This window comes from Ursus americanus, chromosome 5, assembly GCF_024610735.1.
Source record: "Ursus americanus isolate L20-20 chromosome 5, mUrsAme1.1.p, whole genome shotgun sequence".
In the NCBI taxonomy this organism is placed as follows: domain Eukaryota; kingdom Metazoa; phylum Chordata; class Mammalia; order Carnivora; family Ursidae; genus Ursus; species Ursus americanus.
This window is the reverse complement of record NC_142131.1, coordinates 32,719,741-32,746,285: the sequence shown is the minus strand read 5'-3', so window position 1 is coordinate 32,746,285 and position 26,545 is coordinate 32,719,741. Positions and strand designations below refer to the sequence as shown.

Sequence of the window (26,545 nt, the reverse complement as noted above, 5' to 3'; positions counted from 1 at the left end):
CCTACTTCTGCAAGTAATGTGTGTACCACCTGTCTCTCCATGCCCCTGGAAGCACTAATAAATGTTACATGTTGAAACTTTTGCATAGCTTGTACATAAAAATTCCATATGCCAATTGACAGGATTACATGAACACATCTGTCAAAAACAGGTCTCTTAGGTACAATTTAGGACATTCCAAAGCAGCTTTATAACTGTTTCCACCTCCAAATGGTATGAATTAACTCTCATAAGCCAGGTCTATTCTGACTAAAGGATTGGACTAAACATCCAACTAATTCAAGTCCGAAACACTCTTTTGCCTTCATTATAGAGTATCACTAGCAAGGTCTTTCTTCCCCCCAAAATTATACTGTTGAATAACTCAGTGTTTGATGTCACATTGTTGACATATGTTAACATGGCCAAAATGATAAAATACTTCATTATGGGCTTGAAAAGAACCATATTTTACATTTCTACAAGATTGTTACTCTAATAACATCTATAATTTCCAATGTGCACCGACACCAGTAGGTGATCAGATCTCAGGTGCCAAGTATATTTTATTTTGTAGAAGTTATTATATAAGAACTCCTGAGATGACCCTTTTACAACCATTCTCTCCATCAATGGGAGAAGTATGAAAGAGGAATGCAATCTCCCTTTAGGACAAAGCTTAGATGGAAACTTCATGTGCTCAGTCTCAGCACTCATATTAACTTTAGGGACTTGAACATTTTCTTCTTCTTTTTACCTTATATGGACTTTTTGTTTTGGTTCTCACTTTTACAAAAATATCTTAAGAAAAGCAAGTATAAGTAATGAATGAATGGATGGAATGAATGAATGAATGAACAAACGAACGAAATGGAAAAATGAATCAACACCTTCAAATGTCTCAACATGATGGAATAACTGGAAGAGCCTAAGAGAATGAAATGTAGCAGGCGTGCATGAAAATCGTACCTAGGTCTCAGAAAACCAGAAATGGATGGAGGAAGAATTCAACCTATTAGCAGGACATATGAAGAAAGGCTTATCGATTTCAGTTTATTACTCGATAGGCATCAGCAAGCTATTCAGGCTGGTCTGGTGACTAGGCGAATAGATGAATACTGTCCTAAACAGAGGAAGAAATAGCCTTCAACTCTGGCTCGGATACTATGTTCAGATACACACCTAATTTTAACAACAAATTGGAGTGAATTCAAATAGGGCAAGGAGACAAGACATAGGGCCTGCCGTTAAAGAACATCTAATGCAATAGCGGAACTGAGTCAAATGAATGCCACTTCAAGGATCTTGTGGTTAAGTTTAGCCTCAGAAAGGAAAAGCTTACAGAAGCCATTCAGTATAGAGGGAGTAAAATTTCAGTTATCAAATATCTGAGGATCTGTTATATGAAAGATTAAGTCTGTTTGGTATGGAAACATTAGAACCAATAAGTAAATGTCCCTGGAAGACAGAGTTCACCTCAATGTGAGGGGGAAAAGCTGCTCTTCAGGCCACCTGTTAGCATAGCCACTCCCAATGGGAGTGATAGTGCTGTCTAGGGGGCAAAAGTTTGTTCTTAGAGGGGGTGATGCGCAAAGAATGGGATTACAATGGTTTCAGGCCCTTCAAAGTTCCACCCTACTCAACAAAATCTTACTTCCTAGTATTTAATTTCTCTTGTTGAGCTTTCTTGGGCATCGCATGAGCAACATTGGCACTAACACGGAAGATACCCAAATGGGTGTTGGATCAGTACTACAACACTATGGTGAAGAGGTGGCTGTGATTTGAAGACTTTCTTTCAAGTGATTGCTCAATCTCCAGCTCATGTGGTCAGTGGTGGCCTGCTGTGCTGTTACCTGCCCTTGGCTGCCTTGAGGATGTTGTCTCTGTTTGATCCTCAGTGCTACTGGGTGACTGGAGCTTTGAGAAGTACATAAAAATGGCTTGTACGTTACTATTTAATTCTATAAAAGTTAGTCAACCTAGAGGCACAAGGGTGGCTGTCAGTGAAGTGTCCGACTCTTGATTTTGGTTCAGGTCATGATCTCAGGGCTGGGAGATGGAACCCTGCTTCGGGCTCCATACTCAGCAGGGAGTCTGCTTGAGATTTTCTCTCTCCATCTCCCCTCTGCCCCTATCCCTGCCCCGCCCCGACTCTCTCTCTCTCTCTCAAGTTAAAAAAAAAAAAAGTTAACCCATCAGTATGTCAAGTGCTGAAGTGTCCACAATATCTGATTAAGTATCTAGCATTTAAAAGCCATTGTCTCATATCATGCAAAAGTTAAAAGTTAATATTTAGGAGATGTAATTTCCTTCAATTGTTTCTCTTTTGCTGAAAAAGTAACCATTTCAATGATTTTTATATTGACTACATTGCTATTATTATGTACTTCTAAAATTGCTAATATGTATACATTATTTGATACATTATGGTATATAAGTAAATACACCGTAATAAAAGTTACTTGCCAAATACAGTTATAAAGTTAAATGTTAATAGCTTCGATTTTTTTAAAGATTTTATTTTTAGGTAATCTCTATACCCAACATGGGGCTCGAACTCGCAACCCCGAGATCAAGAGTCACACGCTCTACTGACTGAACCAGCCAGGTGCCCCTAATTTTCAAGTTAACTAAAATTTTAACTTAAAATTTTATTTTGTTGTTCTTAACCCTGCATTAGATAAAAAGAATAAGCTTTATACTTACTCTTCTTATGTATAAAGCACAAATATACATATAGTAAATAAACATATACAGAACATCTGTGGTATTAAAATCTCACAAGCAGGGGCGCCTGGGTGGCACAGCGGTTAAGCGTCTGCCTTCGGCTCAGGGCGTGATCCCGGCGTTATGGGATCGAGCCCCACATCAGGCTCTTCTGCTATGAGCCTGCTTCTTCCTCTCCCACTCCCCATGCTTGTGTTCCCTCTCTCGCTGGCTGTCTCTATCTCTGTCGAATAAATAAATAAAATCTTTAAAAAAAAAATAAAATCTCACAAGCAGGTAGATTAGACAAAAACATGTCTAAAAAGGCTCTCAGAGGAATGACACTTTTTTTTTAATGATAATTTTTTGAAAGTGAGAACTCTGAACTAAAGCCATCTAAGCTTTTTGGCATGAAAACATTTTGCTATTGGTTTGCCAGAACGAATCTCAGCCAAAATTTGAAATAAGAATGGGTTTATTCATATTCTTTTCTCGTCCTCATGTCCCCTTCCTTGCCTTTTTTTCTACCCCAGGTGGTTGTTTACTTCTAGCGACAGAATTATTCTTTTCCTTTTGGGGCCAGAATCCCATTCCCTAGCTCCAGTGGTGGTACATGATCCAGGTTTGTCCAGCAGCGGGCGTGTCACTTGAGTCAGACAAATCATAGTTAATCCTGGGACTTTTGTTGGAACTGAGAAGAGGCCCTTTTCTGTAGGAGTTTGCAAGGCTGTGAGCCTGGAGCTGCTGAAGACTCTCTTTGCCATAACGTGGGGCAAGTCTACCAGACAGTAAAACCAACCTAGCAGAAAGCCGAGCCAGAGAACCAAAGGAAAGGGGCAGCATTCAGTGACAGCACCAAGAACTTAGATGCAGTCATTCCTGAAGCTATCAGAACCCCTTGAATTCTTGGTGTCTTTCGTGGCCTAAGCCAAATGGAGTTCTGTCTCTGTCACCAGCAACCAGAAGGGTTTTTACTTCATAAATCAACATTACCCAGTTCATTAATTCCATGATTCTCTTCCCAGAGTCCAGGAACGTCTCTTTGATTCCTCATCCAAGTCTGCTTTTCCCATTTGAGACACCTACCCCTACTCAAAACTCCACTCTCAGGGAGACTGCCACAATTCTTGCTGGGTATGGTTTTGAGTCTGAGACACTAATCTTATAGTATTTTTGGTGCCACTTTTAATTTCTTGGTTAAAGAAGCTAAACTGTTTGGATCAGAGAGAAAAGGAGAGGGTCCTGTAGAAAGTCTAAAGACAAGGAAAGGAGGAGAGCCTAAAAAGATACTTTAAAAAATAAGGCAGGCCAACATCAAGAAAAAACAAACACAAAACCAAGCAAGAGCAAAAGGCCATATTGCAAATATCTGTATCATCACAGCTATTGAGAAGGTGGCAAAGAAAGTCTTGTATTGAGATTTTGCTATAGAGGCAGCAGGGCAATCTTTGCTTAGGTCGTGTGTTGTATGTTAAGTCATCCGGTGGGTAGGGCTTCATTTTGATCATAGTTAGCAGACAGATGTTGGGCATCTGGCTCTAAAACCAAGTATGGTTCTAGAGCAGCTGGCAGTCACACTTGGCCCAATCTCTGTGGGGGAGCAATGACTTGACAACACTTGCACTTCCAGATTTCAAGGGAGCAGGCTACTAGTAGTATGAAATATCTCACCCAAATTACACAGAAGAAGCGTTTTTGTTGTTGTTGTTTTGAATTTTTTTAAGATTTATTTATTTTAGAGAGAGAGAGAGAGAGAATGGGGTGGGGAAGGGCAGAGGGAGAGGGAGGTAAGTAGACTCCCCACTGAGCACAGAGCCCCACAGAGGGTTCAATCTCACGGCCCTGAGATCATGACCTGAGCCGAAACGAAGAGTCACACACTTAATCGACTGCACCTCCCAGCACTCATTTTGACTTTTTAAAACATTTTATTTTAAAGATTTATTTGAGAGAGAGAGAGAGAGAGAGAGCAGGAGTCGGGGTGGGGGGTAGGGGCAGAGGGAGAGGGAAAGCAGACTCCAAGATCAGCAGAGTCCAACACAGTGCTCAATCTCAGAACCCCAAGATTATGACCTGAGCTGAAACCAAGAATCAGACACTCAACTGACTATGCCACCCAGGTGCCCCTAAAGATTTTATTTTTAAGTAATCTCTACATCCAACATGGGGCTTGAACTTACAACCCCGACATCAAGAGTCTTACCCTCTCTCTACCAACTGATCCAGCCAAGCCTCTTTTTGTTTTGATTTTTATTGGTACATATTTTTGGTACCTATAATCAGAGAGCAGTAATTTTATTGTATTCCAGATTTCTTATAAAACTTTAGCATGGACTATTACCTCTATAACTAATAGTCTGTAGAATTGTCCTTCTCTATATTCCTGAACTAGACATTTAGTTCAAACCTAAGCTACAGCTGTCAGCTAAATGGGGCTGAAGGCCCTTAAAGGGATCAACCTCACTCATTTCAGAAGTCTCCACTGACTTAATGAATAGACAAGTCCATCAAGAACAGCTTTGGGGGGGGGGTGCCTGGGTGGCTCAGTCAGTTGGACATCTGCCTTGGGCTCGGGTCATGATACCAGGGGCCTGGGATGGAGTCCCACATCTGGATCCTTGCTTGGCAGACAGCCTGCTTCTCCCTCTGCCCACGGCTCCCCCTGCTTGTGCTGACAAATAAATGAATAAAATCTTGGGGAAAAAAATAGCTTTGGATTATCTTTAGCCAAACCTATTTGTGAATTCCCTCTACTTATCCCCCCAATCCCCCTTTACCAGCCTCTTCACTTTATTCTGGCATTCTTTTGTGGCTTTTTCCAAGTTTAACTTTCTGTTGTTTAACAGCTTCATAACACCCCCAGTCACTGTACAGTAAAATTCAAGGTCCTTAGCACTACTTCTAGGGTCCCTCATAATTGCTGCACCTTCCTTCCTTCCTTCCTTCCTTCCTTCCTTCCTTCCTTCCTTCCTTCCTTCCTTCCTTCTTTTTTCTTTCTTTTCCTTCCTTCCTTTCTTTCTCCTTTCCTTTCCTTTTTTTTTTTTTACTGCTCCAGGCAATGGAAGAGAAACTTTATTTTCTGGCAGAAGACCACCCTGAGGGCAAAAGAAGGGCCGATGGAGGGGCCTTACTCAACCTTCTTCTCGGGGTGCAGGTTGTTGGTGTGGCCACACTTCCTCTTACGGCAGGTGGCAGAGCAGGGGTGCAGGCAAGCAGAACACTTGAGGCAGATCTTGCCACTTATCTCCATGTCAAGCTTCAAAACTTCAGTCGTTCATATACCTTCTTCACAATTTTTGGCATACTCAAGTACTAAATGAATTAGCTACTTAATATTTTTTATAGATCAATTTTAACTACTTAAATAGATTATTTTATTTTATTATTTTTTTAATTTAACAGAGAGAGAGACAGCCAGCAAGAGAGGGAACACAGGCATGGGGAGTGAGAGAGGAAGAAGCAGGCTCCCAGCGGAGGAGCCTGATGTGGGGCTCGATCCCAGGACTCCGGGATCACGCCCTGAGCCGAAGGCAGACGCCCAACGACTGAGCCACCCAGGCGCCCCTAAATAGATTATTTTAAAAAGGAAACTGTATTTCTACCAAAAATGGCAAGTTAGTTTCAATTGCCATACAGGAAAGATAAATGTTGTTTAATTCTACCTAGATAATACTGCCCACTCTGAGATTAAAGCTACTCTCTTTAAAAGGAAATTAGCAATGTTAGAAAAGGTGTTACCTACTAGACCCAAAAAGATGTTCTCCTTACAAAAGATGTAGAAAGGAATTGGAAAGCACATAATTCTATCAGTCAGTAATGACTTACCCACCATGAACCACCTAAAATCTGATGATTAAGTGTGATAAGTGTCCCGTGGTTTGAGGAATAACAGCTTCTCAAACTGCTTGTGGTTCACGCCTCCTTATTCTTCTGTACCTAAAATGCTTTCCTCTCAGTCGCACCTAGTTGATTCCTCTAGCTCTTCAAGACCGAGGACACATTCCTTGATGTGCAAGTCCAGGCCAAGTGTGATGCCCTTCCTTCTTGCTTCCTCAGCATCCCACCTGCCTGTTTCAGAGCATATAACAGCACACTGCAATTAACAGTTTGTTGGTTCACTAAACGGAGAACTTTTTTTTTTTTTTAAGATTTTATTTATTTATTTGACAGAGACAGAGAGAGCACAAGCAAAGGGAGCAGCAGGCAGAGGGAGAGGGAGAAGTAGGCTCCCCACTGAGCAGGGAGCCTGATATGGGGGCTCAATCCCAGGACTCTGGGATCATGACCTGAGCCAAAGGCTGACACTTAACCAACTAAGCCACCCAGGTGCCCCTAAACAGAGAACTTTTTTAGGGCAGGGCTGAGTCTGTCATGTCCGTGATCTCAGCACTGTATGACAATTCCTAGTTAGTACATGTTTATTTCTATATACATGCATAAATGAATAAAATGTATGAATGATCAATCAATCCATAGAAGCATACTAAAAAAACAGTTGTCAAATTTCTGGGAAAACTTGATAAAAATAGAGGCCTAGGCCCTAGCCCCAGCCTACTTCAGTGAGTCTGGGATTCTAGCTGCATTTTTTTTTTTTTAACTCTCTAGGGGACTGTGACTCACAATAAAGTTTGAGGACTTTTACAGGTGAGCAAACAGGTTCAGAGAGGGTAATCTCTTTGCCCAAGAACTAAAGTAGAAATGAAACTGGAATAATTCACCATAGTTTGTGAAGGTTTCCAATTCAGTCTTTAAAAATATTTTTTTTTTAAAATATGGAACACTTTATGAATTTGCATGTCATCCTTACGTAGGGGCCATGCTAATCTTCTCTGTATTGTTCTAATTTTAATGTAAGTACTGACAAAGTGAGCACTCAATTCTGTCTTTATAGTGTGTATGAAAAGGCTTTTTTTTTTTTTTTTAAGATTTATTTATTTTAGAGCAAGAGAGACAAAGAGAGAGCAAGCGGGGGAAGAGGCAGAGGGAGAGAGAATCCAGAAGCAAACTCACTACTGAGCACGGAGGCTGACACGGGGCTCCATCCCAGGACCCCAAGATCATGACCGGAGCCAAAATCAAGAATCGGCTGTTCAACCAGTTGAGCCACCCAAGTGCCCCTTAAAAGTCTACTTCTAATGGAAATATGAAGCCATGTTTCTGTTTTAGTCAGTACAATCAACATAGAAAACCACCTACTCCTCATTTGTTTGAGGAGTGAAAGACATCTAAAAATTACCTGCAATACTTAAAAGAACAAATAATGGTTATAATTTAACATTTAATGCAAATGTCATTCTCTTCATGTGTTCAGCAGATCTGAGCTCAAAATAGACTGTATGCTAAAAGAAAATAATGAGGGAGGGTAACATTTAAATTTTCAACTCTGTAAAACTACAGGAGACCGAAAAATATTACTCTTTACCACCTGCTTTGTATTTTATAGAAAAAAATTTGTATTATTTGAATAGAATAGAGACCCCAGAAACAAACCTACAATTATACAGTCCAATCTACAACAAAGGAGGCATGAATATACAATGGAGAAAAGACAGTCTTTTTAATAATTGGTGCTGGAAAAACTGGACAGCTATACGTAAAAGAATGAAACTGGTCTACTTTCTAATATCATACCCAAAATCAAGCTCAAAATGGATTTAAGACCTAGTCATGAGACTTGAAACAATAAAAAATCCTAGAAGAAAACACAGGCAGTAATTTCTCTGACATCAGCCATATCAACATTTTTCTAGATATGTCTCCTGAGGCAAAGGAAACAAAAGCAAAAATAAACTATTGGCTATAAAAAAATAAAAAACTTTTGCACTGCAAGGGAAATCATCAATAAAACATAAAGGCAACCTATACTGAATGGGAGAAGATATTTGCAAATGACATATCCTATAAGGAATTAATATCCAAAATAAAGAACTTATACAAGTGAACATCAAAAAAACAAACAATCCAGTTAAAAAATGGGCAGAGGACCTGAGTAGACACTTTCCCAAAGAAGATACAGATGGCCAACAGACACATGAAAAGACAGTCAAGATCACTCATCATCAGGGAAATGCAAATCAAAATCAGAATATTACTTCATACCGGTCAGAATGGCAAAAATCAAAAAGACCAGAAAGAATAATCGTTGGCGAGGATGTGGAGAAAAAGGACCCTTGTGCACTGTTGGTCAGAGTGCAAACTGGTTCAGCCACTGGAAAACGGTATGGAGGTTCCTCAAAAAATTAAAAATAGAAATACCATATGATCCAGTAATTCCACTATTGGGGATTTACCCGGGAAAACAAAGCCACTAACTTGAAAAGATACATGCACCCCTATGTTTATTGCAGTATAATTTATAATAGCCAAGACATGGAAGTACCCTAAGTGTCCAAGTGTCCATTAATAGACAAATGGATAAAGACATTGTGGGATATATATATGTATATATATACACACATACACACACATATACATAATGGAATATTACACAGCCATAAAAAAGATGAAATCGTGCCACTTGAGACAACATGGATGGACCTAGAGGATACGATACAAAGTGAAGTAAGACCGAGGAAGACAAATACCATATGATTTCCTTCACAAATGGAATCTTTAAGAAAATGAATAAACAGGGGCGCCTAGGTGGTTCAGTCAGATGGGCACCTGACTCTTGGTTTTGGCTCAGGTCATGATCTCAGGGTTGTGAAATTGAGCCCCGTGTGAGGCTCCCACTCAGCATAGAGTCTGCTTGTCCCTCTCCCACTGCTCCTCCCCCAGCTTTCTCTCATAAATAAAAATAAAATCTTTTAAAAAATGAATAAACAACAAAAAGCAGAATCAGAACTATAAATACAGTTTTTTGTATGTAAATGATGACGGTCAGAGGGGAAGGTGGGTGAGGGGTTGGGCAAAATGAGTGAAGAGGAGAGAGAGATACAGGCCTTCAGGTCTGGAATGAGTAAGTCAGGGAAATAAAAGGCAGAGCATAAGGAATATAGTCAATGATACTGTAATAGTGATGTAAGGGGACAAATAGTAGCTACACTTGTGGGTAAACATAGCATAATGTACAAACTTGTCAAATCACTAAGCTGTATACCTGAAACTAATGTAACATTGCGTGTCAACTACACTCAAGTAAAAAAAACAATAACAAAATAACTAAAAAGAAAAACCTGAGATACAAAGAGGTTGAGGAAAAAAAAAAAGGATTATTCCACAGGTACTACTCAATGACTAAAGATAATTAGGAAAGCAGATGCTAGAGCCTAGACCTTGGTGCTAGTTTAGATTTTGACTTAAAGATGTTATTTTGGGGGGCACCTGGGTGGCTGAGCCAGTTAGGCATCTGCCTTCAGCTCAGGTCATGATCCCAAGGGTCCTGTGATCGAGCCCTGACTCTCCCTGCTCATCAGGGTGTCTGCTTTTCCCTCTCCCTCTGCCCCCACCCCCCTCGCGCTCTCTCCCTCAAATAAATAAAATCTTAAAAAAAAAATGTTATTTTGGTGTGCTTCACTTGCTCAGTTAGTAGAGCATGAAACTCTTAATCTCAGGGTTAGAGATTACTTAAAAATAAAATCTTAAAAAAATAATAAAATTTAAAAAGATGTTATTTTTGCAAATGAATGAAAATAAAACCTTTCAACAGTAGAGGATCTGGGAAAGCTGAAACAATTATGGATGCCTCACCTACCACTTACATACTTTATCAGGTTTAGTAGAACCCTCTAGATGTAATGATCTACTTTATATTTCTAACTTAAATTAAAGAATCTTTTTGCAGAATGACCTCAACCACATGTTCTTGCTGAGCTAAGGTCAGAGTCCATTTCAAAACTTTTCTTTCTGTTCTTTTCTCAAGGGTCTTTCTAGAATCCATGCGAGAAAGAACAAAAATACCAAACAAAAACAAAATCACTTTGACCTCTACCTTACATCACGGCCAAAAATTAGAGCTGGATCATAGAGTTATATGTGAAAGTTAAAACTGTAATAAACAGGGGGCGCCTGGGTGGCACAGCGGTTAAGCGTCTGCCTTCGGCTCAGGGCGTGATCCCGGCATTATGGGATCGAGCCCCACGTCAGGCTCCTCCGCTATGAGCCTGCTTCTTCCTCTCCCACTCCCCTGCTGTGTTCCCTCTCTCGCTGGCTGTCTCTATCTCTGTCGAATAAATAAATTAAAAAATCTTAAAAAAAAAAACTGTAAAAAACAACGGAGACTATCTTCATGGGCTGACTACAAATTTCTTAAACAGAAAGAAATAAGTACTAACTATAACATTAAATAATAATATTGTATCTTTTCTCTTAACCAAAATTCTCAGCATCTATAGGCATAAAAGTATTTACTCACTGCTTTATCCTATAATACATAGGAAATATTTTCTAATTTATAATACCAATGTTGCAATTAAAAATAAGACTACTGAGTGAGGTTTACATTTTTTCCAGTTCTTTTTTCCTTTAAATATATTACATTAAGATTGGGCAGTCTGCATAAGGTGTTCAAAAGTCATTTGAAATAGGTCTTTTCTCTATATGGCTATTTTCACAATTTGATATAGGTAGGTTCTTTTGTTTCAGTTTGTTTTCAATTTTAGGGCTTGCTTTTTCTTTTTACTCTGATAACATTTTTCAATATATAGAAGATTCAAAAGTCAAAACTAACTGAAAAGGTATATTCTGAGCAGTCTTACTTCTATTCCTATTGCCTCTATCTCTCCCTTTTATTTCTGCTCATACCATATAGATGTTTCTGTTTTAAGTCTCTAGTTTCTTATTCTAGTGTTTACTTTTTTGCAAAAATAACAAACACATTTGTATTTTTCTTTTCTTTTAAAGGTACCATCTTCTATATGCTTTGCTCCATTGCAGAGTACTCTAATGCTTTGCAGAATATTTACAATTTAATTTTTTAAGCTATTTTAATTTATACTCAGAGAGAACAGTTATATAAACATTAGCCATCATTAGCACACTGTTATCTTCAGTCCATGCAAGGACCTCTCCTTTTTCCTTCTTACTTGATTTTCACTCCCATTTTCCTCCCCACAAAGGTACACAATTCAGTGGTTTTTTTCCATACCAACAACCAATTCTCCAGATACCAACTAGGTGTCTAATAATTCAATTCAATGAAGACACTATCCACCTGGAGCTGGCATTAGATACTGCCAGTTAAAGGAGCACAGTTCCATAAGACTGTCCCGATTTCAGATTCCAATCCCAAATCCTAGGCCACCCTTACCAACTGGCTATACATTGGGGGTTCCCATGACCCTTCCTCAGGTTTACTAACTTGTTAGAGTGGCCAACAGAACTCAGGAAGATACATATGTTCGCCAGTTTATTATAAAGATACTCAGAAACACCCAAAGGGATGCATGGGGCCTAACATGGAAAAAAGGGGTATTTTTGGAATGTGTAAGCCCTCTTTTGGCTGTGTTACCCTCCCAGCACCTTGATATAATCACCAACCTGGAAGCTCTCCAGCTCTGTTATGTAGGTTTCATTACTTAGGCATTACTGATTAAATTATTGGCCACTGGTGATTGAACTCAACTTTTAGGCCCTCTCCACTCCCTGGAAGTTTAGGGGTGGAACTGAAAGTTCCAATTCACAACCTTCTAATCATGCCTTGGTCTTTTGGCACTCTGCCCCATCCTGAAGCTTTTCTAGGAGTCCCCAGCACATTAGTCATCTCATTAGCATACAAAAGACACTCCTACCACTTCAAGGGTTTTAGGAGCTATGGTCCAGAAACCTGGGACAAAGACCAAATAGTTATTTCCCATTATAGTACACCTCTCTAATGTTAAATACGACCTTAAATATGCATATATCTTTGTATTATATGTTATGTTGTTCTGTGTTGCTTTTTAAAAAACTTTTAAGTATGGCAAATACAGAAAACTGCAAAAATCACAAGATAGACCCTTACTCACCATCCTAGCAACCTCCCCTGTGCTCCTTCCAATTACAACCTTTCTTCTCCCAAGAATAACTATTATCCTGGTGTTTATAATTACTTCCTTTTCAGTGTTATCACCTAAGCAGGCATCCCTATGCACTGTAGTTTTGCCTGTTTTCCTTTGTTTTTTTTAACATGTCTCTTAGGTATTTTTTTTTTTAAGATTTTATTTATTTATTTGACACAGAGACAGCCAGCCAGATAGGGAACACAGGCAGGGGGAGTGGGAGAGGAAGAAACAGGCTTCCAGCGGAGGAGCCTGACGTGGGGCTCAATCCCATAACGCCGGGATCATGCTCTGAGCCGAAGGCAGACGCTTAAGGACTGTGCTACCCAGGCGCCCCTCTCTTAGGTATCTTTTTACCTAGAGTCCCCTTTCTTATTTTTCCCTTTTTCCAGAAATTTATTGAAGTAGCACATTAACTGTCCTCTATCGTTTCCCATAATCTGAATTTTGTTGAATGTATTATGTGGAATAATTTTTTAAACTTTTTTTTTTAAAGGTTTATTTATTTAATTGGGGGGGAAGGGCAGAGGGAGATAATCCACAAGCAGACTTCCCACTGAGTGGCTTGATCTCATGATCCATAAGATCATGAACTGAGCTGAAACCAAGAGTGGGATGCCCAACCAACAGAGCCAGCCAGGCACCCCTGTATTCTGTGGAATAATTTAACATGTTTTTCTGTCTTTGGATTTTCTGTAAATTGATGTCTGGATCACATATGGTCAAAAATTAATGTTTTTCTATTCAACAAAGGTAGTACAGACAAATCTGATGGACCAGGAAAAGATACTTGCAATATCTAAAATAAAAGGGATTAAAAATAAACAAACATTGTATACCAACTACATGTAATAAAAATTAAAAATTAGAAAAAAACCTATAATACATCTGGGAATCCAGCTAACAAAGCATGTGCAAGATCTTCAGAAAGTTTTCTCTATTAAAATACATAAAATACAGGCACCTGGCTAGTTCAGTCAGTAGAGCATGTGACCCTTGATCTTGGGGTTTTAAGTTCAAGCCCCATGTTGGGTGTAGAGATTGCTTAAAACTAAAACCTTAAAAAAATAAAAAATAAATAAATAAATAAATAAATAAACTATATATATATATATATGTAAAAAATACATAAAATATTTGAAACAACAGTTGCACTATGTTCGTGGATAAGGGGGCACCTGAGTGGCTTGGTGGGTTAAGCGTCAGACTCAGGGTTTTGGCTCAGGTCAAATATTAAAAAGGACATCAAATTTATATTACTATCTTGTTTAGAGAGTATTTTCCAGTCACTTACAAGACATACAAATAAACCAGTATATACATTTTTCTGCAGGATCTGATTTAGTTTCCTTGAAGTTCTTTATATTCCTCTGTTCTTTATATGCCGAGTCCTCTCCTCTCCTTATAAATCACAATTCCACAAACTCACTAAAGCAACTAAAGTTTACCAGTTTGTCAGTCCTCTTCCTCTTGTTGCCATAGCAAAACACTGAACCTAGCAACAAATTCCATCAGCCATATTGACCCACTGTCATTGCAGCACTTGCTTCTACTCCAGTGTAACATACAATTCTCTTTGATTTATCCTGTTTACAAGAAGGCACATACTGAACTCTCAGCATATAAACATAGAAAAATGGAACTGCAACGAATAAAGAATAGCAGTCATGGCAAGATAATGTGAAAGAAAATTGGCCTCTATTAAGTGTTAAGTTTATTATCTGAAGCAATTTGAAAGACTTTTCTGAAAAAGATTTTATTTATTTGAGAGAAAGAAAGAGAGCACAAGTGGGGTGAGGATCAGAGGAAAAAACAGACTCCCTTCTGAGCAGGAAGCCTGATGTAGGGCTTGATCTGGGGACTCTAGGATCATGACCTGAGCCAAAGGCAGACACTTGACTGAGACACCCAGGCGCCCCAATTTGAAAGACTGTATGAAGATAATAGGATTAAGGAGGATTACATAGTTATGAAGGCCCTTAAAAATATTTCAGTGTGGTTAAGGTAATAAACTGCATGCTAAATAGATGATCAGCAAAATTTGGATAATGTAGACTTCCATGCTTTGCTTTCATGACACTCCAGGATTTTTCTACCCATTTCTCATCCTTGTCTGACTGCAGACAACGTATATTCTAAGAGCAACTTCTTTTCAGCGGGTTTTTCCCCACCAATTAAATATTTAAAGCTTTTTTTTTTTTAATTATAAAAAAGTTGTTGACCTCCTTGATTCCACTCTGGTCTCAGAAATACGGAGTATATTAGGTGACTCAGATTTTAAAAGATGCTTTGGGGGCACCTAGCTGACTCAGTCAGAGGGGCATGCAACTCTTGATCTCCAGGTCTCAGGGTCTGGAGTTTGAGCCTTACGTTGGGTATAGAGATTACTAAAAAAATAAATAAACTTAAACAAACAAACAAAAAAAGATGCTTTGGATAATCCCTGTGACTTCAGTTCATCTTTCCCTTTTAAGCATACTTTAGTATGTTTTTCTTTCCCCATCTTCATACAACTGCTTCTCTACCAGGGTTCTCTGCAAAACAAACAAAAAAAACCTTGTCGGCTCCTCTTCCTTCCTTCCCCAGCACTTGACTTTCTGTATCTTTCTTCCAGAGTGACCTTATATAAGTTTTCTGAAATCAAGATTGAATGAAAAAACCTGAGTATGTATGTATTAATTTAATAACTCTTGATGCTATGTAGTGGGTCTATCATTTTAGGGGGTCATATATGGGGGGGTCACCCATATATAGTGGGTTCATCATATTATTTGTGCTCCTGTGCATTTTAAGTTTTCCACAATAATGTAAGAAGGATATTCAGTCTGGTATTCAAAAAGTTAGGATTGGCATTATAAATTTGGGAATCATCAAAATAAAGATGACATTTAAAGCCGTGGGATTGGATGAAAACACTTCTGAGTATAGGTAGAAAAGAATATAGGACTAAAATGTAAGCAACTCTAATATTTAGAAGTCAGAGAAATAAGATAAAGCAAAGTAGACTGAACTGCCAGGAAGAGGAAACCAGGAAGTGAGATGTTCTTGGAGCCTGGAGAAGAAAATATTTCAAAAATGTGGAAGTAGCCAAGTGTGTCAAATGCCACCTAAAGGCTAAAATGAGAATTAAGAATTTACCTTTCAGATTTGTCAAGATGGAGGTTTAGACAATTCTTTGGAGAGATTTTGCTATAAAAGGAAACAAAAAATGCAGTAGTGGCTGGAGGGGAGCAGAGGTCAAAAAAAGTTTTTCATTTTCCTCTCTTTGGAGATACTTGATACTAAGGCTTATTGGAGTACTGGCAGAATGACCTAGTTGAAAGGGGGAAAACAGATACAGGAGGGCTGTAACAGAAGAATCAAGGTCTTGAATGAAATACACAAAAGTACAAGTAGAGGGAATATTTCTACTGTGTGTAACAGGAAGGAAGGCAAAATTTATAGATTCAGATATATAGAGATTGTAGAGTTGATGAAGGGTAGATGAAGTGGTATCAATCTTCACACCTTAACTCTCTAAGCTTTAGTTAGATGGCCAGTAATATGAGAAGTAATATGGAAAGAACATACCTCATAAGATTTCTGTGAGGATCCAACCGTCAAAGAGCCAACACTCAACATTAACCTAGTAGAAATTGTTATTAAGACTCCTAGGTCAATTCTCCATTAACTCAACAAAATTATCAATCTATCATTTTGCATTTAATAAAGTATCAGAACTAAAAATAACAATGATGGATGTAACTTAATGGGGTTGAGGGTGTCAGAAAAGGCTTTCCTGAGACATTTAAACCAAAAGCTACATGAGTTGCAGGCACTAACTTAACAAAGGTGGGGGTATTAGAAGTTCAAGGAAGTTTAAAAACAACAACAAAAAAGGTCCATTGTGGCTATCAGTCAAGGGCCAGATCACAAAGCAACTAAAACCATGAGAACATTTATCCTCAGTGATTTCCAATACCTTCTTTGGGTCAAAATGGGCTCTTAATAAACATTATATCAAGTACGTATTTTAGTTCATGCTGAAACAAACTCAAGTCCAACTGAGAGGTGAAAACAATTCATGGACTTTGATTAGACCATAAACTATAAACCAAGGAGAGCAAACAGGTTTCCCCTTTCTTGCCTACTCTATTGACAGAGGTCATGTTGAATCCTTGGGCTTGTTCAAGCTAAGCAGTTAAGTGTGGGAGCTAGTAATTCTTATTTGCCATAGATACTATAAATTACTTTTGTCATCACTGAGCTAACAACTTAGTAACTTTTATCAGACTTCAAAAAATCCCTCTAGTTTTTTTTTTTTTAAAGACTGGTATATAAATATTAGCAGAATCTGAGTTTCCTTTTTTTTTTAAGATTTTATTTATTAATTCGACAGAGAGAGAGAGAGAGAGGGAGAGAGAGTGGGCACAAGCAGGGGGAGAGGCAGGGAGAAAGAGAAGCAGACTCCCCGCTAAGCAGGGAGCCAAGTCCCAGGATCCTGAGATCATGACCTGAGAAGAAGGCAGCTACTTAACTGACTGAGCCACCCAGGCACCCTCAGAATCTTAATTTCCTAACCACTCACAAAACATAGCAGAAGTCAAAAATCAAAATTTTCTTAGTATTAGGGCACCTCTCATGATTTTCAACATAAAGTCTTAAAAATTAGAAAAGAACAAGACAGAAAAGTGGGAACCAAAGGAAAATAAAAAATAACCTGGGATATTTCCTGAAAACAGGCATATAAAAGGTCAATCAGGTGGCAGGTAGGTGAAAGAATGCTGTGTTTATGTAAAATGCTCAAAAAACTTTATATGACTAGAAAGTTTCAAATGCCCTCAGTATAACACAGAAGGAGGGGAAATGTATTCCTGAACAAAGACATACTGTCAAAAAGGGGAGTATTTCTATGTATTTTGTAATATTCTATAGCACTGAATGTTGGCACAGTCGTTTTGACCTTTACAGTAACTCACGTAGCGTAATAATTCATCTTTTTCTGTACTAAACTTGACTCATATTTAAGAGGAGCAACATTGTTTTTTAAGAAAATATCAACTGTTACAATTAGCCTAAAAAGCAATACAGCTATCCTCACTATTTTCTTAGAGACATCACATTTTAACTAATTTACACGTGAAAAGTATACCAAAACAAAAAGATAAATCTTAACTGGAGAGAAATCTGCACCTACACAAGTTTTCTTGCTATATAAATTGTATTTTCTCAGAGATTTTGGACTCATTTTTGAATCTGCAAAGGCTTTTCATAGCTATAACCACAAAAGCGCTGACCAGAGTGCTTTAAAGCTTGTCTTAAAGCTTGCCCTACCGTTTAGAAAATTTAGCCACTGTAAACACACCAGGAACAAATTCTCTTTTGATTGTATTCCTGAGTTAAGGAACAAAGTTTGTTCAACTGTGAATACCAACTAATATCAAGGAGTCAATTTTTAGTCTGTTAAAGAAACAAGAGAAGTAAGGTAATTAAGTACAGGGGTCTCAGGTGGTACCTGCTACGCTTGCTGAAAATTCAAATTACCCGGTTCCATCCCCAGTCCGACTGAACCCCTTTTAAGGACTGGGCCTCGGGGATACATTCTGAATACGCTCGCCAGAAATTGTGAACCATTAAAGTTGCAATGCAACCCACCAAACAACCTCATCCTGGAAAGTAAAATCAGTTTACTTCGACCAAGTTTTGACAAAATGTCTTGGTAAAGGCTGATTCGGGCCGGAGAGGAAATTCTAAAACACCCAGATGATTGCTGCGATCTACACCAAACAGTGAGAGAGTAAAGAGATGAGCACACGCTGGGCGCCCCAAACATTTCCGCAAATGTGAACTGCCCTTTATTCTGAGGGTAAAGAATTTGGGGATCAGGGCCGACTTACTCAACCCTAACTGCAAAGAACCGTTCTTTCTGACTCTTCTAGTGTCTTTCCCAGGACTACACGCGGTGCCGCCAGCACAGAGTCTCTCCTAAGGGCCCAAGGTGGCCCGCGCTCGAGGAGAAGCGTGCCCGCCCGACGGTCACAAACGCGGCGGCCTCAGACCGCGCGTGCGCAACGAAGCACTGAGCTCGCGGCAAACTCCGTTTCCTGACTTTTGGAGGAAGCAGCGTTGCATCACTTCCGGCCTCCCTCTAGCTGCCATCTTGCGTCCCCGCGTGTGTGCACCTAATCTCAGCTGGTCCGCCCGAGACCCCCTGAGCGCCAACCCTATTCCCCCGCGCGGTCCCATTTCCGCTCCAACAAGGTACAAAAAGGCTCTGGACGCCGGCGTGGGAGGAGGACGGGAACGGGGGCGGGAAGTGCCCGGAAGGAGCGAGACAGGGAGGGACAGGGCTGAGGAGAGGAAGGCGATGCGACGGACAGGCGCACCCACTCAGGCTGACTCTCGGGGGCGAGGTCGAGCCAGGGGCGGCTGCCCTGGGGGCGAGGCGACGCCGTCTCTTCCTCCACCTCGCGGCGGAACCCGAGGACAGGAGCCTCAGGTACCGCGAGGCTTGCGGAGAGTGGCCGGGCCGGGCCGGGCAGGCCCTGGCTAGGCCGAGGCCGGGCCAGGGCCGGGGGTGGGGGGTGCTGATCAGGCGTGGGTTAGAGCCCTTTTCTCGGGCCTGTAAGGGGGAGGGGTTGTGGAGGAGGGGTAGGAAAGTGGGTGCTTTTTATGCTCCCCCAGAACTGAAATTGGGAGCTTTGCGGGGTGGATTGGGGATTCAGGCCTCGGCCTGTTAAGGATATTTTTTTCTTTGCTGGTGTCTTGGGAAATAACGAGCGTGGAATGCTAGAGTGAACCAGACCTTTCCCGCTGAGGTTTTCCTGTTTTTCTAGATGAAAGAAACTATCATGAACCAGGAGAAACTCGCCAAACTGCAAGCACAAGTGCGCATTGGTGGGAAAGTAAGTTTTAATAGTTTTTTGGGCTTTTTGAAGTTTAAAGGTTTAGGGTGGGTGGTTTGGTTTTTTTTTTTTTTTTTTTTTGGATTTTGGATTTGCTTTTCTTGTATTGTTGGCTTGTCACTGTCTCTAGAGGGCATTTCATAGAGCTAGCAAAGCGGGGGTGGGGGGGAGGCGGGGGTGGGGGGAGGAGGCGGGGTTAAATGATGTACAGTAGGGTGTATCCGTGGGACGTGCATGTTGTAGATTAAAAGAAAAAAGTGAGTCTACATGAAAAGAACTTCAACAAGCATTACTTCTGTGTAAATATGTTTGCAGTGTTACAGTATTTTAGTAGAACAAAAGTGTTTCCTACTTTAGTAAGAAAATGTGTCATTTCAGTTCGGTAATCATTGTGGCCATCATACTCCTAGCTTGTTTGGCCAAGTTGTATACATTCAGTGCTTTGCTGCCCCCTCCCCTTTTTTCCCCCTTAATAACTATACTAACTCTGAACTTAAGTACCACCTGTCTTTTGAACTGTAGTTTATGTGCCTAATAGTTAGACGTTTGTGTCTCTTGTAAATTCAGAACTTTCTGAAATGCTTTCTTAAACGCAATTCAGAGTATTTGTATATTTTCTAGGATATTTGGAAGATACCTGTGTTAGAGGTACATCACAGAATTTAAGAGCAGTGACTGTGGATTTGAAAATATTACCTAACAGATATCTTTCAGTTTTGACTTTGTTAATATGCTAAAACTGAGAGAATGAGAATGAGTGTAGGTTTTTAGGTAAGTTTTTGGCTAATTGGTTTTTCCTGCTGGATACTGATCTTCAAGAGTATTCATTTTTGAACTTGGAAGTTTTAGATTGTTTTTTGAGTAATTTACTTAAATCAGAAGTCCGCTCTAGACAGAGCTCTACTTAGTTGTATTTTGCATTGTGTTAGCACATTCCTAGTATTTAACAAGGTGTGGTAGCCTGTTGGAACAGAGCATGTCTTTACTTGGTAAAACTTGTAAAGCTTCCCTAGGACAAGTTTATTACCTATTAGTTTTTCCCAATTTTAAGCATTTGCCTTCAAGTAGAATCTTCTGTGAAATAGCCAAAAAGTTGCATGTAGGCTTAAATAATGAGATGTGCATCTATTAAATTACTGGAGTTTGCCAACAGTGAATATCCTGATCCTTTTTTCTTCCCTGAAGCCAGTAGTCTTCAGGATTTGCACCTGCCCATTAACAAATAGTATGTGTTTCTTGTTGTTCTTAGCAATTATTAAAAGCTAGGTGTGGCCTTCAGGTCCTAGAAAAACTCATTACATCCTTTGTGGTTAGTGTTTCGATGTTCTTATGTTGGTGTTTTAACTATAGTTTAGTACAGGTTTCACAAGAAATATCTTGAATAATGTGCTTGTGTGCTGTCTTTCGTTACTCTGATCATTAGTCTTTAGCTATGAGAAACATTCTAGGGCAAGGAAAGCCTAGGTTTTTTTAGATTCTTAGGGCCGATGTAGGATTGAACTTCGTTTGGTTAATATAGGTAATACTTCTGTCATTATAATATGGAAATAGTTTATCTTTTAAAAAACTTTTTTATTATGGAATGTGAAATTTGGTGAGTTAGTTTTGCCTTGGAGAAATCTGTGTTGGGTACTTTCAGGTAAACAGTATAAAAGTGCTTTATTCAGTATCTGATCAGAGCATTGATAATAAATTATATCAGTAAAAATTGAACTCTATGGATGTGAATTGTATGGAATCTATAGAAGGTGTGTCAGTTTTGTTTTTAGAATCTTAGAGTAATCGTTTAGAATATCTTTTACAGAAAATTCTTCGAAAATCAGATATCTACATGACCACATCAAAGTGATTTTTATTCTTAAAGGATTTTGGGGGGGCTGGTAGCCAGTATTTTTTGTAGCTGTTGATATGTTATTCAGTTCAGCTATCGTTTACTTAAGCCTTTAACTGTGCTCAGTCCTGAGAATATGAAATTTAAGAAATTATGGTGCCTTAGGGGACTTTAATGCTAGTAGGGGAGTTTTTTGTTGTTGTTGTTGTTTTTTAACTCTGTTTTCATAGTGTAATATACATAGTGCAGTAGAAGCATTTTCAAAATAAGAGATGGGGATGATTTTGCTTGGGGGCGGTTTATTGCAGAGTTTAGGGAATGCACAAAAGAGGTAATGGTTTGAACAGGGTTTTAAAGGACTAATAGGAATTGGTATGTAGGTTAGGGTATACTGAAGTAGGTGGGTGGTAACCTTTCCGTAAAGAGCCTTATGTATCATGTAAAGGGCTTAATCTATACATAAAAGAGTTCTTGGGAGTGTTTTTTATTAAAGAGTGTTAAGCAGAAAATGAGAGTCACGTTTGCCTAGTTTTGAAAGTTTATGGGATATATTTGAGAAGGGGGAGATTAGAAACTTGGTATATATGTACAAGAGGCCACAAGTTTTCTTGAAGCCTGTATTCGTTCATTCATTCATTCAAGTTATTGAGTGCCTTCAGTGAGCCAGATACTATTCTCAATACTATTCATAGCAGTAAACAGAATGGAAGCTCTTAATGTTACGTTCTAGTGAGGGGAGACAGATAATAAAATACATTTATCTCTTATAGTAATAATTGTAATGAAGAAAAATAAACCAAATAGATGAGGAGTTGCTTTTTTACATATGGTGACATAAGAACAGAGATCTGTAGTAAGGGAGGGAACCAATGCAGATGGTAGAGGAAGAAGGGAATAGTATGTGCAAAGGCTCTTTTTGGCCTACTGAAGGAACTGTGAGGAGGTTTATTTGGCTGAAGATGAGAATGTGTGTGTTATAGATGTGGTCAAGAACAGCATAGTAGGGGCATGGCAGATCATGTAGAGGCCTTGTGGGTTAAGATAACTTAAGATTTTATTCTTAGGTATTATAAAAGTCTATATAGACTCATTTGAGTGTGTCCATTGTCTTGCATGTGAATATTAGTGGATGTTGATTTTTCATTAATTAAAAACAAAAGGTTAGGGGTGCCTGGGTGGCATAGCGGTTAAGCGTCTGCCTTCGGCTCAGGGCGTGATCCCAGCATTCTGGGATCGAGCCCCATATCAGGCTCCTCCGCTAGGAGCCTGCTTCTTCCTCTCCCACTCCCCCTGCTTGTGTTCCCTCTCTCGCTGGCTGTCTCCATCTCTGTCGAATAAATAAATAAAATCTTTAAAAAGAAAAAAAAGGTTAATAGTTCTGGACTCGGAACTTCTAAATGAGGGTTAATTTAGGTTGATACATGCCACCTCTTTGATCAGATAATGTAAAAAATAGGACTTTGAAAAGATCATTCTTTTATGTATGACAAAATTAGAATGTTAGACATTATTAACGATTTATAGATGATTCCTTTGTTACTCTCTTTCTGCTTCCATTATTCCCTACTTGCTGCCTAAAAGTTTGTGCTTATGGTAGTTTTCTTAAACAGATCCAAAGGTCAAAAAGGAATTAGAAAGTTTCCTTTTGAAAATGTCTGTTATGGTACATATGTTTTCTTTTCTCCTTACTCTAGGGAACTGCTCGCCGAAAGAAGAAGGTGGTTCATAGAACGGCTACAGCAGATGATAAAAAACTTCAGTTCTCCTTAAAGAAGTTAGGGGTAAACAATATCTCTGGTATTGAAGAAGTAAGTGTCGAATTTTATTTCTTTATAAAACAAGTTTTGGTTGGAAAAAGCTTCAGTGGTCATGCATTTCTTATTTATTTATTTTTTAATTCCCAACAGAATTTTATATCCCTCTAAGATAGGTTTCTATTCCACTAGTGAATATTAGGGAGTGCTAAGTCTGAAAGCGATTAGATTGCACTTGCCATTCCAGGCAGAATATCACCTGTGCTTCACAGTGAAATAGTGGATTAGTTAGCCAGACTTGAGTTTCTCCTTAATAGAATGTTTGGTTTTTAAAGAATCTTGGTGGGTGTTGCTTATTAATTTTGTTTTTCTTTATAGGTGAACATGTTCACAAACCAAGGAACAGTGATCCATTTTAATAACCCCAAAGTTCAGGCATCGCTTGCAGCGAACACTTTCACCATTACAGGCCATGCTGAGACAAAGCAGCTGACAGAAATGCTACCCAGTATCTTAAACCAACTTGGTGCAGACAGTCTGACTAGTTTAAGAAGACTGGCTGAAGCTCTGCCCAAACAATGTGAGTTTCCTGTAGAGGTTTTTGCCCAGGTTTACTGATTTATCATGAAATTTCTAAGATCTCAAGTAGATAGGAATATCTTTACATTTGGAAATGACAGTTTTCCTCTAGAAAGTTACAATTTTTACAGTGACTTTTAAGCAGGTGTTCTTAGTGTGTTCAGTAAGTTAACTAGTATGCTGTGATCATTACACTTGATTCAGTGGAATGTTTGTTTTCTGCTATCTTGCTTTGGATCAGTGATTTAAAATTTTTATCTTTATCAGGAAATGATGAAAATGGTTATTTGGGGCTTTTTTGATAACTGAAAGTTTAGAATTGATTAAAATATATTATAAATTGTCAAATTTTTTTCGGTCGTATTTACAACTGGTATTACCAATAATGTTTTAAGAATTGGCCTGGCATTATTTGGGTGTTTTTAATTATAATACAAGGATTTTATTCAGGGCAGAAAATCTTATAGTTGAGTAAGTGCATTAGGAGACGTAGCTGCTTTATGCTGTGGTCCTCTTATTAAAATTTTGAAGAAAGGCAATGTACAAGCAAGACAGGCTTATTATATGGTCTGTTACTTAGTCATCCATGTTTTTTCTAGGTATTCACTCTTTCTGCTTTGACATTTTATACAGATACAGATTTTGGGGGTTTTTTTGATAGGGCTGGTACTGTGAGGTCTCAACTCCAAGTGTAGTTCACTTTCTTGTGTATTAAAGAGAAAGTGGATGCTTACCACCAATCAAAGGCACTTAATTTTTTCATCATTTTATTTTCACTTCTGTAAAGGTTTGTTAAGCATCTCCTGTATGCCGTGCACAAAACAACAATATTTGAGAAAACAGTCTTTTAATTTTTGCCTTCCAAAAGAAATCTTCCCATAATTTGGTATATGGGTTTACATGTACCCTGGGGGCACTGTGTTGTTTTCATACCACCTCAGGGCCTGTGGTGGGCCAGAGGGATTGAAAAGATGGGTATGGAATTTGTTTTGTTGGCTGTTAACATTCTAGTTCATTTGTAGACATTAGGCTACCATGTTATTATTAGTACTTACGGATAGAATCCCAAATGTCACTGCTATCATATGAATGTAAGTTATAATAACATTTGACCTTTCATCTGTTCTTTTGGTTAATGTTTATTAAAGATTTAACAAATGTGTAACACATACATTTCCCTTTCACAGCTGTGGATGGGAAAGCACCACTTGCTACCGGAGAGGATGATGATGATGAAGTTCCAGGTAGGAACCTTCACTTATGGTCAAACTGGAGAATCTTAGAAGGAAGAATAACAAATCTTTATACTGTAGGAGAGCCTACCTCGGGGGAAAGGGTATTAAGGTAAAGGATAGGAAAGGAAGACATGAACCTTGCTTAGGATGAAAAAAATAATGCAGTGTTATTTAACTAGGATTTATGTTTGTAGACTTGGCTTTTTCTGATTGGAAGCTTCAAATATTGAATAAGTGTGTATGTTGTCACATAAATAGAATAAATAGTAGATCACGAACGACCCGTTTTCTACTTAGAGATTAATAAATTCATGAGAAGGCATGGAGAAGTTGAGGTATCTTGGGGTATGGTATAACCATTCTAAAATCAGAAAAACTCTTGGCAATCAGGAGGGATTTTTCTTAGCTGTTACTTGATAATTTGTTTTGTTGTGAAACATGTTTATTAAGAGCAGTAGAATCACTAGACTGAAATATTTCCACTTTGCATAGACAGATGTCCTTTAGGAATCCAGGAAAACTTCATATTGTTTGTGATGGTGTTCTTTGGTTCTGACCCCCATGTTGACTAATATATTAATATTGCTTAATTTTGATTCTTGGGGTGAAATGGAACTGGGGAGGGCACGTACAGATTTTTTTAAGCACAATATTGATGTCATCAGCAGATTAATAAATTTCCTTTTCCCTTGTTTTAATTACATGCTAAAACCTACACTTGAAAATGTGCCAAATGGGTAGTGGTCTCATTAGAAATAAAGTATTTAAACGTATATCCTGATTTTAACTGTAGGATATATTTTGGGAGCATTGTTTAATCTCTTCTTAACATCTGATGATCTGTAGATTTGGGTTTTTTCAGAGCTTCTGTCTTTTTCTTTTTCTAGATCTTGTGGAGAATTTTGATGAAGCTTCCAAGAATGAAGCAAACTGAATTGAGTCAACTTCTGAAGAAGATAAAACTTGAAGAAGTTACTGGGAGCTGCTATTTTATATTATGACTGCTTTTTAAAATTTTGTTCATGGATCTGATAAAATCTAGATCTCTAATATTTTTAAGCCCAAGCCCTTTGGACACTGCAGCTCTTTTCAGTTTTTGCTTATACACAATTCATTCTTTGCAGCTAATTAAGCTGAAGAAGCCTGGGAATAAAGTTTGAAATAAGGTTAATAAAGTTCTTTGCCTAGGATATGGTTTTATTTTTTATTTCATTGACACTGATTTGTACACAGAAAGCAAAGTTGTTTATAGAAAGCTAATCATGGCATGTAATATGGCTGATAATCTTTGATGAAATTTGATTAACAAGATTTTAAATGGCCATATAATATAACAGAGGTGGTATAAAGTTCTCATGTTTTAAAACTTTTCTCCAGCAGTCCTCAGGGCTACAGTGGTTTATGTAATGGATATAATTAGAGAGAATGGAATATTGCTTAGTAGATGAGCAAGAGGTTTTCCTCTTAATATTGTCTATATTGTAAGTATATACCAAGTGCCTTTAACATATTATTGCACTTAATTTTCTCATTTAATCCTCAATCTATGAAGTAGGGATTATAGTAGCTCCATTTTCTAGTTGTAACCCAAGGTTAG

At 38.6% G+C, this 26,545-nt stretch overlaps 1 protein-coding gene and 1 non-coding gene across 3 annotated transcripts; one reads left to right on the top strand and one right to left on the bottom strand.

Annotated features, from left to right (window-relative positions):
* Positions 1-7,454: 7,454 nt before the first annotated feature.
* On the bottom strand, positions 7,455-7,561 carry LOC123800266 (U6 spliceosomal RNA). Its single transcript, XR_006781874.1, has one exon. It is a non-coding gene; the product is annotated as a U6 spliceosomal RNA (small nuclear RNA).
* An 11,213-nt stretch (positions 7,562-18,774) lies between these two features.
* Positions 18,775-26,123, top strand: BTF3 (basic transcription factor 3). Of its 2 annotated transcripts, none has more exons than XM_045809853.2 (6): positions 18,775-18,905; positions 19,481-19,549; positions 23,075-23,188; positions 23,513-23,714; positions 24,901-24,957; positions 25,836-26,123. In XM_045809853.2, the coding sequence occupies exons 2-6, from the start codon at positions 19,481-19,483 to the stop codon at positions 25,880-25,882; spliced, it is 489 nt and encodes a 162-aa protein (XP_045665809.1). In that variant the 5' UTR covers positions 18,775-18,905; the 3' UTR covers positions 25,883-26,123. The 2 variants fall into 2 exon arrangements, with proteins under 2 accessions (XP_045665809.1, XP_045665807.1); XM_045809851.2 differs by lacking the exon at positions 18,775-18,905 and adding an exon at positions 18,959-19,143.
* The last annotated feature ends 422 nt before the right edge of the window (positions 26,124-26,545 follow it).

Excerpts from the sequence above, each read along its gene's own strand:
- BTF3 (XM_045809851.2), top strand. The coding sequence starts at position 19,012 with ATGCGACGGACAGGCGCACCCACTCAGGCTGACTCTCGGGGGCGAGGT. Across the intron at positions 19,550-23,074 it reads AAGTGCGCATTGGTGGGAAA|GGAACTGCTCGCCGAAAGAA; the intron begins GTAAGTTTTAAT and ends TCCTTACTCTAG. Across the intron at positions 23,189-23,512 it reads ATATCTCTGGTATTGAAGAA|GTGAACATGTTCACAAACCA; the intron begins GTAAGTGTCGAA and ends TTTTCTTTATAG.